The sequence below is a fragment of the Hypanus sabinus genome, chromosome 13 (genome assembly GCF_030144855.1).
Source record: "Hypanus sabinus isolate sHypSab1 chromosome 13, sHypSab1.hap1, whole genome shotgun sequence".
Taxonomy (NCBI): Eukaryota; Metazoa; Chordata; class Chondrichthyes; order Myliobatiformes; family Dasyatidae; genus Hypanus; species Hypanus sabinus.
In genome coordinates, this window is record NC_082718.1 from 27,799,756 (window position 1) to 27,812,530 (window position 12,775).

General features: G+C 45.2%; 2 protein-coding genes across 6 annotated transcripts in view; one reads left to right on the forward strand and one right to left on the reverse strand.

Moving 5' to 3' along the window:
* The window catches only part of LOC132403735 (uncharacterized), a 65,889-nt gene extending 62,249 nt beyond the window's left edge, over nt 1–3,640 (forward strand). The window contains exon 5 of the transcript XR_009515331.1: nt 2–3,640. The gene's annotated coding sequence lies outside the window, so the exon portion shown is untranslated. The remainder of the gene's footprint in view (nt 1) is intronic.
* LOC132403734 (ankyrin repeat and SOCS box protein 13-like) overlaps nt 1–11,147 on the reverse strand; it is a 46,604-nt gene extending 35,457 nt beyond the window's left edge. Inside the window, exons 1-3 of one of the 5 annotated variants that reach the window (XM_059987372.1) lie at nt 11,134–11,147; nt 6,905–7,005; nt 3,763–3,950 (exon numbers count right to left, since the gene is read on the reverse strand). In XM_059987372.1, the coding sequence (XP_059843355.1) occupies nt 3,763–3,950; nt 6,905–6,953 (237 nt within the window). In that variant the 5' untranslated portion in view covers nt 6,954–7,005; nt 11,134–11,147. Of the gene's footprint in view, nt 1–3,762; nt 3,951–6,904; nt 8,936–10,410; nt 10,671–11,133 lie in introns of those variants that run through there. The other 4 variants (XM_059987370.1, XM_059987371.1, XM_059987367.1 and 1 more) reach the window with 4 other exon arrangements.
* Between the last annotated feature and the right edge of the window lie 1,628 nt (nt 11,148–12,775).

The following is a 12,775-nucleotide window of genomic DNA, read 5'->3' on the forward strand; positions in this document are numbered from 1 at the left end:
GGTGGGAACTTCTAACCGTAGCAATGAGAGGCTGAAACTGTTCTTGAATACTCCCGCCAGCTGTTTGGCACAGGCTTTCAGAACCTCATCAGATACTTCATCGGGGCCTGCCACCTTGCGAAGGTTCATCCTCCCCAAAGACAGCCCAACATCAGTCTCCGAGACAGAGATCACAGGGTCACCGGATGTAGCAGGGATCTTCACAGCTGTAGTTATATTCTCCCTTTCAAAGCGGGTATAGAAGGTTTTGAGTTTGAATGGTAGTGAAGCAATACTGCCACTCATGCTAGTGGGTTTCGCTTTGTAGAAACTAATGTCTTGCAAACCCTGCTAGAGTTGTTGCACATCCGATGTCGCCTCCAACCTCACTTGGAATAGCCCTCTGCAAGTCATACCTGGTTTCCCTTTACAGACCTGGGTCACCAGACTTAAATGCCACAGATCTAGCTGTCAGCAGACAACGTACCTCCTGCTTCATCTATGGCTTTTGCTTTGGGAATGTACGGTAAGTCTTTAGGCGCACACACTCATCCACACAGGTTTTACACAACTGTAGTATACACATCCAGATTCAAAGATGAGTCCCTAAATGCAGACCAGTCCACCAATTCAAAGCAGTCCTGTAGGCACTCCTGTGCTTCCCTTGTCCATACCTTCACTACTGGTGCTGCAGTCTTAGTCTCTGCCTGTAGCCAGGGAGAAGAAATACAGCCAGGTGATCAGACATTCTGAAGTGAGGGCATGGAACAGCACGGTAGGCATTCTTGATGGTGGTGTAGCAGTGGTCCAGTGTGTTGCTTCCTCTGGTACTACAAGTGATTTGTTGATGACAATTATTTAGTGACTTTTTCAAGCTGGCCTGGTTAAAATCCCCCAAAATGATGGTGAAGGAGTCAGGGTGTGCTGTTTTGTACATGTTGATCCCATTGCTCAGATCATCTGGAACCCATTTGACATTGGCCTGAGGTGGAATGCAAACTGCTTCCAAAATGATCGCAGTAATCTCCCACGGCAGGTAAAATGGACGGATCTTAGTTGCAAGATATTCCAGGTCTGGTGAGCAGAATTGAGATAACACTGATACATCTGTGCACCAAGAGCAGTTGACCATGAGACACTGTGGAAAGGAGTAACAGTCGACCTTTCGGGCCAGGACCCTTCAGCAGGACTGAAATGTCATCTGTAATCTTGAAATAATCAAGTTCAGTAGTGTGACACAGGCTTGAGATAAACTTCTAGAAAAGACAGTATCAACTGTACGATTACTGAATATTCATTGAACATTTACACACATACCCATGCTAAAATTATATGCAAGCACAGAAAAGTCAAACTACAACAAAAATACACTCTAAGGCTATAAGACACAGGAGCAAAATTAGGCCATTCAGTCCTTTGAGTCTGCTCCACCATTCCTTCATGGCTGATTTATTATCCCTCTCAGCCCCGTACTCCTGCCTTCTACCCATAACCTTTGAAGACATGACTAATCAAGACCCTAATAAAAGCAAACCAACATCATACATTATTGGGTGGTTCGTGGTTTGTATGGATTCAGAGGGCTGTAGGATTCATTTCCATGTCTTGTGACTCTCTATATCTATAGAAATCATAAACCCCCTAACTTTCTGTACAAAGTATATTCTTAATTTATATAGCACCCAACATAGCAACCCAAACATTGAAAACAGTTAAGCACTTCAGTGTAGCAAATGCCCTAACAGAGAAATTTGGGTCAACTTGAGCACTGTATCTCCCACAAATTACAACACAACAGCAATAACCTGCTTTATAACAATGTTAAATTCAAGTTCAAGTTTATTGTCATCTGACTGTGCATATACAGGCAGTCCTCGGGTTACGAACAAGTTCTGTTCCGGAGTCTGTCTTTAAGTCAGATTTGTATGCAAGTTGGAACAGGTACATCTGGTATTATTTAGCGTCAGTTAGTCAAACGTTTGTCTTAGTATATGGTATATATTTTACCTTTCTATGCATATAAAACACTTAAGAGATGTATGCATTTCAATAATTAAACCACTGCGTTGCTTAGTAATAATTGTAGCTTTCATCGGGGCTGAGCCTTTCACATGCTCCATTATTCTCACCTTATCCTTTAAAATTGTTCCGATCGTTGACCGACTGTAGCCTAACACTTTTCCAGTGACCGATGGCATCTCACCTCTTTCTGATCACTTTATTATTTCCACTTTATTTTCAATCGTGATCATTTTCCATCAACGGAACAGAAACACTGCAGATTCAGCAGCAGCTATGGGCAGCAAGTCCTGACCTGAGCTCCCCTGGGTCCTAAAGTCCACTGCACTGAGACTAGTTAAATGGGACAAGCGGGTCTGTGCTGACTGGAAAAGTGGGGGGGGGGGGGTGGGGGGCTCAGGGTGAATCTTGCTAAGAAAAATTTAAGCCAAATACGATGTTACACACTCAACACAGTGTGGAATTCGGTAACGACTTAAAATGGCGGACGGCGTCATGGTCCGACTTAAAATGGTGGACGGTGTTTTCCTTCCTCGGTTCATGAGTACAAGTTGTTCATAAGTCAGATGTTTGTAACTTGGGGACTGCCTGTATACAACCAAATGAAACAACATTCCTTGGGATCACGGTGCAGCCTCAAAACATATAGTACACACAACATATAAAACAGTATGACAAATGAGTAAATAAAATATAATTCAAAATGCATGTAGTGTGCAGCACACTTAAAACTGTAATCTGTACATTATTGCCCTTGGCACTGGGATAATCTTAAATTTTGAAATATGAACACAATTAACAATTAAGTTCACTTGATGTAGTTGATGGTTTAATTGTAAAAGGCTGCAAACCCTCAGAGATGTACACACAAAATGCTGGAGGAGCTCAGCAGGCCAGGCAATAACTGTGGAAAAGAGTAAGCAACCAATATTTTGGGCCAAGGCCCTTCATCAGGACAGAAGATTTGAACTTTTCAGGGTAGGCATCCCTGGAAGAGACCTTTCAGTGAATCAGAAACAAAAAAATCTGCAGATTCTAGAAATCAAAGTAATACATACAAAATGCTGGAGGAACTCAGCAGACCAGGCCACAGCTTTGGAAAAGAGTAAACAGTTGACATTTTGGGCAGAGACCCTTTATCAGGCCTGCTGAGTTCCTCCAGTATTTTGTATGTGTAACTTTGATTGCCAGCATCTGCAGATTTTCTCGTTTGTAAACTCTCTGACCTGCACCACTTGTTAAATTTGCATTTAATTTCATGTAGAGACTTGAACCAACATTTCTTGTTAGAGGGTGTGCCATATTTTCTGTAATCTTCAGGGGTTGAAAATCTAAGGATGTTATTGTGTATGGTTTCTTCCCCCAAGCTCTCAGACTCCTCAATACCCGAAGCCAGGACTGACACCTTGCCCTACTGTCCTGTTTATTATTGATTGTAATGTCTGCACTGTTTTTGTGCACTTTATGCAGTCCAGTGTAGGTCTGTAGTCTAGTATAGCTTTCTCTGTGTTTTTATTACGTAGTTCAATCTAGTTTTTTGTACTGTGTCATGTAAACCATGGTCCAGAAAAATGTCTCATTTTTACTATGCACTGTACCAGCAGTTATGGTCGAAATGACAATAAAAGTTGACTTGACTTGACTTGACTTGGTTGTGGCTTCTCTATACATCACAATATCCCTTTATAAGCCATTATCTCTGGCAACCAACCATCCATTCCTGTTGAGGAATACACAATGGGCAATACCCAATGAAGATTGTACCTCTGCTCCAGCAGCAAGCAGCAACTGTAGACACTGGAGTTGACCCCGGAGGCTTGCCTCATGCAGTGGGGTTATGGAGTCCACAGTAACCACATTCACACAGGCCCCACTTTCAATTAATTGCTTCAGCTTAAACACATGGCCTTCTTTGACTGCTTCATGTACTGGTGTACGGTCAGCCCAGAAACCTAAAAAAAGACACATGCAAAATTACTACTTAAATAAAAATAGCAGGGATTTTCCCTTGTTCCATAAATTTTCATGTAATATCCCGAGGTTTGGTGTTCCCTTGATTGTCTTCTTTTTATAGACAATAAGATAAAGAAGGTATTTCTAGCAATGACAACTCATTAAAATGAATTATATTTCCGTTTATCTTTGGGTTATAGACAATAAACTCAAGGCTTGGATCGATTGTCCTAATTGTTCCCTGTGAGGGGGAAATCTGGCCACACATTCCAGAGCATTACAGGTCTGTAGTTACATGCAGGACAAAATCAAGTGGGAATGACAATTTCCATTGAAAGATCATAAGATATAGGAGCAGAAGCAGGCCATTCAGCCCATCAAATCTGCTCCGCCATTCAATCACGGGCTGATCCAATTCTTCCAGTCATCCCCACTCCCCTGCTTTCACCCTATAACCTTTGATGCCCTGGATAATCAAGAACCTATCTATATCTGCCTTAAATACACCCAATGACTTGGCCTCCACAGCTGCTTGTGGCAACAAATTCCACTGATTGAAGTAATTTTTCCGCATCTCAGTTCTAAAAGGATGACCTTCAATCCTGAAGTCGTACCCTCTTGTCCTAGAATTCCCTACCATGGGAAATAACTTTGCCATATCTAATCTGTTCCAGCCTTTTAACATTCGGAATGTTTCTATGAGATCCCCCCTCATTCTCCTGAACTCCAAGGAATACAGCCCAAGAGCTGCCAGACGTTCCTCATATGGTAACCCTTTCATTCCTGGAATCATTCTCAATGAATCTTCTCTGAACCCTCTCTAATGTCAGTATATCCTTTCTAAAATAAGGAGCCCAAAACTGCACACAATACTCCATGTGTGGTCTCACAAGAGCCTTATAGTGCCTCAACATCACATCCCTGCTGTTATATTCTATACCTCTAGAAATGAATGCCAACATTGCATTCGCCTTCTTCACCACCGACTCAACCTGGAGGTTAACCTTTAGGGCATCTTGCACAAGGATTCCCAAGTCCCTTTGCATCCTTGCATTTTGAATTCTGTCCCCATCTAAATAATAGTCTGCTCATTTATTTCTTTCACCAAAGTGCATGATCAAACACTTTCCAACATTGTATTTCATTTGCCACTTCTTTGCCCATTCCCCTAAACTATCTAAGTCTCTCTACAGGCTCTCTGTTTCCTCAACACTACCTGCTCCTCCACCTATCTTTGTATCATCTGAAAATTTAACCACAAAACCATTCCGTAGTCCAAATCATTGACATACATCATAAAAAGCAACAGTCCCAACACTGACCCCTGTGGAACTCCACTGGTAACCAGCAGCCAGCCAGAATAGGATCCCTTTATTTCCACTTTCTGTTTTCTGCCAATCAGCCAATGCTCCACCCACACTAGTAACTTCCCTGTAATTCCATGGGCTCTTATCTTGCTAAGATAAGAGTAAGCCAGCCACAAAAAACAGATGGAGGAACTTAACTGGTCAGGCAGCATCTATGGAGGGGAATGAATGGCCAATGTTTCAGGTTGAGGGTTTCATCAAGAAAGGAAGGACATAGATGAAGTGCCTTAGCCTGAAACATTGACTGTTCATTCCCCTCCATAAATGCAGCCTGACCTGCTGAGTTCCTCCAGTATTTTGTGTGTGAGCGATTAGATTAAGACCGTAAAATGTAAGAATTTTTTATCTCTGTATACACATGACTGCGTGCCACCCACAGCTCCAATCTGCTAATTAAATTTGCTGAAGACACTACATTGATTGGCCTTATCTCAAATAGTAACAAGGCAGCCTACAGAGAAGAAGTTATCACCCGGACACAGTGGTGTCAAGAAAACAACTTCTCCCTCAATGTCGCAAAAACAAAGGAGCTGGTTGTGGACTACACGAGGAATGGAGACAGACTAACCCCTATTGACATCAATGGATCTGTGGTTGAGAGGGTGAACAGCTTTAAGTTCCTCAGCATAAACATCACCAACGATCGCATGCGGTCTGTACAGACCAGCTGTGTGGTGAGAAAGGCACAACAGCGCCTCTTTCACCTCAGATGTTGAATAAGTTTGGTATGGGCCCCCAAATCCCAAGAACTTCCTGTTGTGGGTATAATTGAGAGCATTCTGACTGGCTATTTCTCTACTGGTACGGGAACTGTACTTCCCTCAATCACAGGGCTCTGCAGAGAGTGGTGCAGAGAGCCCAGTGGATCTGCCATTGCAAATTTCCCACTATTCAAGACATTTACAGAACTAGGTGCGTAAAAAGGGGCTGAAGGATCATTAGGTCACCCCAACCACAAACTGTTCCAGCTGCTACCATCTAGGAAACAGTACCACAGCATAAAAGCCAGGACCAACAGGCTCTGGGACAACTTCTTCCAGCAAACCATCAGACCACCTAATTCACGCTGATAAAATTGTATTTCTATGTTATATTGACTGTGCTGTTGTACATACTATTTATTACAAATTACTATAAATTGCACATTTAGACGGAGATGTAACGTAAAGATTTTAACTCTTCATGTATGTTAAGGATGTAAGAAATAAAGTCAATTCCAACTCAACAGAATTAGGCCATTTGGCCCATCGAGTCTGCTCTGCCATTTCACCATGGTGGATCCATTTTTCCTCTCAGCCCCAATCTCCGGTCTTCCCCACCCCCAGATCCCTTTATGCCCTGACCAGCCAAGATTTTACCAACTTCTGCCTCAAACATACATACAGACCTGGCCTCCACAGGTGCCTATGGCAAAGAATTCCATAGATTCACCACACTCTGGCTAAAGAAATTCCTCCTCACTCTGTTCTAAATGGACATCCCTCTACTCTAATGGCTGATCTATACTTGTGCGTCACATCTACGCCGTAGGTATCACGTACCTTATGCCGTAGGGTGACATGCACCTTTCCAGAAAAGTTACTCACATGTTGTGGCGACGCAGACCCCAACTGTGATTGGTCCGCTTGGTAGCATCGCATTTCCTCCTACGCATTTCCGGTTGCTTCTTCCCCGCCACGTCTGTAGGCTGTGCGTACACCGATATGAAATAGATCAACCAAATCGTCAAATCTTCCTGCCGACATGTGAAAATGTTTGAAGTGCATTTCCTCGTCCATGTCTCTCACGAAGAAACTCAACACAGTGGCATAGAAACCCCACCACCAACTAGCGTTTTGGTGCACACCAATGCACGCTTGCTATGGCGTTCAGCGACGCAGAAGTGAAAATCGGGGCTACAGCGTAGCCTGTATGCACAAGTATTAGTCAGCCGTAAGGCTGTGTCTTCTGGTGTTAGACACTCCCACCATAGGAAACATCCTCTCCACATCCACTCTATCAAGGACTTTCACCATTTGATAGGTTTCAATTAGGTCACCCTTCATTCTTCTGAATTTCAGAGCCATCAAATGCTTTTTATACGCTTGTCATATGAATCCTGGAAGAATTTTCGTGAACTTCCTTTGATCACTTTTCCGTTTCAGTTCACAATACTCCAAGTGAGGCCTCACTAGTGCTTTATAGTCTCAACATTACATCCTTGCTTTTATATTCTAGTCCTCTTGAAATGAATGCTAACATTGCACTTGCCTTCCTCCCCACAGACTCAACCTGCAAATTAACCTTCAGGAAATCCTGCGCAAGGACTCCTAAGTCCCTTTGCACCTCATATTTTTTTTTCAATTTAGAAAATAGTCAACCCTTTCATTTCTTCAACCAAAGTACATGACCATACACTTACCAACACTATATTCCATTTGCCACTTCTTTGCCCATTCTCCTATTCTGCCCAAGTCCTTCTGTAGCCTCCCTACTTCCTCAAAACTACCTGCCCCTCCACCTACCTTCGTAACAAAGCTGTCAATTCCATCTTCCAAGTCATTGACATATAACACCAAAAGAATCAGTCCCAACACAGTCACTGGCAGCTAAGCAGAAAAGGCTTCCTTTATTCTCACTCTTTGCCTCCTGCCAATCAGCCGCTGCTTTATCCATGCTAGTATCTTTCCTTTGACTTTATTTGTTACACGTACATGGAAACATATTGTGAAATATGCCATTTGCTTCAAATCAAACAGTGATGAATATGCTGGGGCAGCCCACAGGTTTTGCTGTGCTTCCACTGTCAACATAGCACGCTCACAAATTCCTAACTCTGACCCATGTTTTAGGAATGTGGGAGGAAACCCACATAGTCATGGAAAGAACATACAAACTCCTTATAGGCAGCAGTGGGAATTGAATATGCTGAGTTATCTGCTCATTCATCACAGCCCAAATGCTACGCATCTCTTCCAATTTCCTTGTCTTGGGGGCTGTAGCTAGCTCCCACCTGCTGAGTATTTCCAGCATTCTCTGAGTTTATTTTAGATTTTCAGCATCTGCAGGTTTTTCTTTAGTTCCAGCTATTCAAAATAAATTCATGCTCTGTGTTACTTCCGGCCTCAGCTTTCTTCCATCCAACGAGAAATTTGCCAGGACTAGGGGGCTGGAGTTATGGAGAGAGATTGGGCAGGCTCGGTCTTTATTCCATTGCATACAGAAGGATGAGGAGTGACCTTATAAAAAAAGTTTAAAATTATGACAGACGTACTTCACAAAGAGGCTGGTGAGTACATGGAATGGGCAGTCAGAAAAGTGTTTAAGGCAGGTACAGTAGTATCATTTAAGAAGCACTTGGATAGATAGTTAGCACAACAGTAGTGTACCATTTAGCGTAATGCTATTACAGCTTGGGGCCTTCCAAAGTTCAGAGTTCAATTCTGGCACCATTCTGAAAGGAACCTCTGTATGTCCTCCCCATGCAATGTGTGGGATTTCCTCCCACAGTCCAAGGACGTGGCAGGTAGCTTAATTGTCCATTGCAAACTGTCACAAGATTAGGCGAGGGTTAACTGGGTTTGCCAGTGTTTGCTGGGGTGAGTGCGGTTCGAAGGGCTGGAAAGGCCAACTGCGTGCTAAAATAAAACAAAAATAACCGTCAACACAATGAAAGATGGGGGCACCATCATTTATGCTTCTGCTGCTGCCGCACTCTAATCTTACTCAGGACAGTGTTAAGATCCCATGAACTATTTGCAGCAACAATGTAAGTTGATATGATCAATGTGCTAATAAGAAAAACAGTAATAGCACAAGTCAGTCCCTCATCAATGCCCTGACCACATCTCCAGGCTGAACTAACCCTCACAACTATCAAAGAGCTTAAATGTTCGGGAATTTCTGACATTTAAAATAAAATATATCATTACAAAATGGGAAGATTTTCATTACTTATTATAATGATTAAAATTAAATACTGTTAAATTAGTCAAAAGTATTTTTAAAACAAAGCATTCTCCTTTACACTTGTCTACTGGAAATGACATTAAACATTCTTGCACTGAACTTCTTGATTTTCTTGAAGACAAACAGAACAGAAAGTTAAAAATCACTGAGAGGGTAAGAGAAAGTGGAGAATAAAAATCAATAGAAAGTGAAACTAAAAGACAGAAAGTGAAAAAAGGCAGGGGATTATGAGGAAACCAGATGCATAGTTTCAATGACTGGTAATAAGGAAACCAACCAGACTCCAGTTCATGGAGTGCAGTGTTAGCATGTTTCATTTGAGCAAAATTATATTTATTTAAATTTTATGTCGCTATAGCACAAATTGAGGTACAATTTTCCCTTAAATCCAGAAATTAATATAAAATGAGCCTTTTTAAAAACCTTTCACACATTCTCCCTCTGATTACCTGGATATCCTCTGGATGCTCCAGTTTCTGCTCTGATCAAAGACCTGCAAACTATTTTATTTCCACTATACTAGCTGCAGTCTGGTCACCAAATAACCCAGGTCGCTAAACAGACTTGGAGAAACCACTGTCATCTGATTGTAATCCGATTCAGAGTTTCAGTCCAGTATTATCTCCATCAAGACATCAGCTGCTTACTGTTGCCCATTCTGCACCTTATCAATGTCCTTCCCTATGCCCTTGTTTCCTCCGATTTCCATTTGCCTCGAACCAACCCGGCATCATTCAGATTCCAGAAACCACTTTCCCATGTGTCCAGGAACCTCCATTCACTAATGACCCATCCTCCTTGATCTACAACAGCCGTTGATTCACCGATACCTCAAACTTAATAGGAAAATCACCTCTCTGTGCCCTTTCATAACACCATCCATCTCTACATCCAGGAGTTCTGCAGCCCTCCAAATTCTGCATCCCCACTTTCCTTCTCTCCAGTCACCTCTCTGGTCTTCAAACCACTGTCAGAAACTCGCGCTCCTCCTCCTTCTAATCGCGCTTTGGACCAGCAGGCTAGGCTGCTGGACGTGAGTCTGCCGGTCTGATCACCCTCCCGAGCTCAGCGTTCGGGCGCGCTGTCCAATGCTACTCCAACGTGTCGGCGAAGAGACGGCAAAGCGGCTCAAAAGAGAACATACCGGCGGCCAGCTCCCCCGCGGTACTCACTGATTTCTCGTATGCCCCTCTGCAGCAGGAGATGGCTGCCGGCGCCGCCACCCTCGCTGCTCCTGTCAATTCCACTGTCCATGGCCGCTCACATCAGCTGACTGCCGTCACGTGAGCCGGGCCGCGCCGGCTCCGCTCCGAACAGCCGCGCTTCGGGAGCCGCCGCGAATCCGAAACGCCGTCTCTGGCCGAGCCGAGGATTCGGCGCCCGCGCATGCGCGGACCCGCGGAACTGACGTAGGCGTTACTAAAGGGTTTACATTTACAGAGAAAATGATCTACTGTCAAAGATCCTGCTCCCTGCGGCAATACAAGCACAGGTTGCGCCTGTGGGAGTCGTCCGAGGTTTGGAAGAATGCCAAAGAGGCCTCAGCACGTTCTTTCGCAATCGGCGCTTTCTTCCTCCCAAACCGGAAGACATTGTACTAAAACTAGTCATCGCCGTCCATTTTAGTTACGAACATATCACGTGATCGGCCCCGTCCCACTGAATCTGCGCCGTTTATCAAGCGACCCGAAGACAGACGAGCAGGAGTAGGCCTTTCGGCCCATCGTCTGCGCCGCCCTTTCAGTGTAGCTGATCCATTTTCCTACCTCATTCTTCTACCTTCTCCCTGTAACTTCTCACGTCCTGACTAATCATCAACTTATCAAAGTCTGCCTTCAATACAGCTGATGCACCATCAATAACTCACACTGAGACGTAGGCGAGATATCGGCTTTTATTGACTGGAAGAAGGAACCAGGAGTGAGTGTCTATCATACAAGGTCCTGGAGACTGAGGCCGATCTTCAGGCCGCAGGTCTCCTTTATACAGGGGCCTGTGGGAGGAGCCACAGGAGCAGTCAGCAGGGGCGTGTCCCGACAGGCACATAGTTCACCACATTCACCCCCCCTTCGTTTGAAAAAGTCCTCATGTAGCGAAGGTTCTTACAAGTCAAGCCGATCAGGCGGTCGAATCTGTCGCTGCGATCTACGTAGCACCGGCTGTGACCGCATAGGTGCCGGCAACATTGGCGATTGCACAGGGGACGGGGGTTGCGCGTGTTCTTGCCCACTAGGCGCCGGTGATCCCTCATGCATGTGCGAGGCGCCTGGTATAAATGCGTACGAAACGCCCGGTATACAAATGTCGTGAGGAGTCTGTGTAGGGCCTGGTGAGTACGGTGTCACCTCTGGTGCAGGGTTCACAGTTACCGGAGAGCCTTCAGGGTAGTGGTCTGCTGCACCTGCGGGTGCCAGGTCGCGGATGGAGACCGTGTCCTCCCGCCCATCAGGTAAGACCACGTAAGCATACTGGGGGTTCGCATGTAGAAGGTGAACCCTCTCAACCAGCGGGGAGTATTTATTGCTCCTCGCATGTTTCCGGAGCAGCACTGGCCCCGGGGACGTCAGCCAAACTGGTAGGGTGGTCCCAGTGACAGACTTCCTGGGAAAAGAGAATAGGCGTTCGTGAGGGGTGGCATTGGTGGACGTACATAACAGAGAGCGGATAGAGTGCAGTGCCTCAGGGAGGACCTCCTGCCATCGAGAGACCGGCAACCCTTTGGACTTAAGGGCTAAAAGTGTGGCCTTCCACACTGTGGCATTCTCCCGCTCTACCTGGCCATTACCCCGGGGATTATAACTCGTCGTCCGACTGGTAGCAATGCCCCTAGCTAGCAAGTACTGGCGCAGCTCCTCACTCATAAAGGAGGACCCTCTATCACTGTGGATATAGCAGGGATACCCGAACAGAGTGAAGAGCTGGCGCAGGGCTTTTATGACGGACGTGGCAGTGGTGTCGGGGCAGGGGATGGCAAAGGGGAACCGTGAGAACTCGTCAATAACACTGAGAAAATAGACATTGCGGTCAGTGGAGGGAAGGGGGCCCTTAAAGTCAACACTCAGGCGTTCAAAAGGGCGGGTGGCCTTGACAAGTTGTGCCGTGTCAGGACAGTAGAAGTGCGGTTTGCACTCGGCACAAATTTGGCAGTCCCTGGTCATCGTCCTGATGTCCTCCAGGGAGTACGGCAGGTTCCGAGCTTTCACAAAATGGTAAAATCGGGTGACCCCCGGATGGCAAAGTTGTGCATGAAGGGCGTACAGCTGGTCGAGCTGTGTGCTAGCACATGTTCCCCGGGATAGGGCATCAGGGGGCTCATTGAGTCTGCCAGGCCGGTACAGGATATCATAGGTGTAGGTGGAGAGTTCTATCCTCCACCGCAAAATCTTATCATTTTTGATCTTGCCCCGCTGTTGGTTGCTGAACAGGAACGCAACCGAGCGCTGGTCGGTCAGCACAGTGAATCTTTTGCCAGCAAGATAGTGCCTCCAGTGCCTAACAGCCTCCACTAT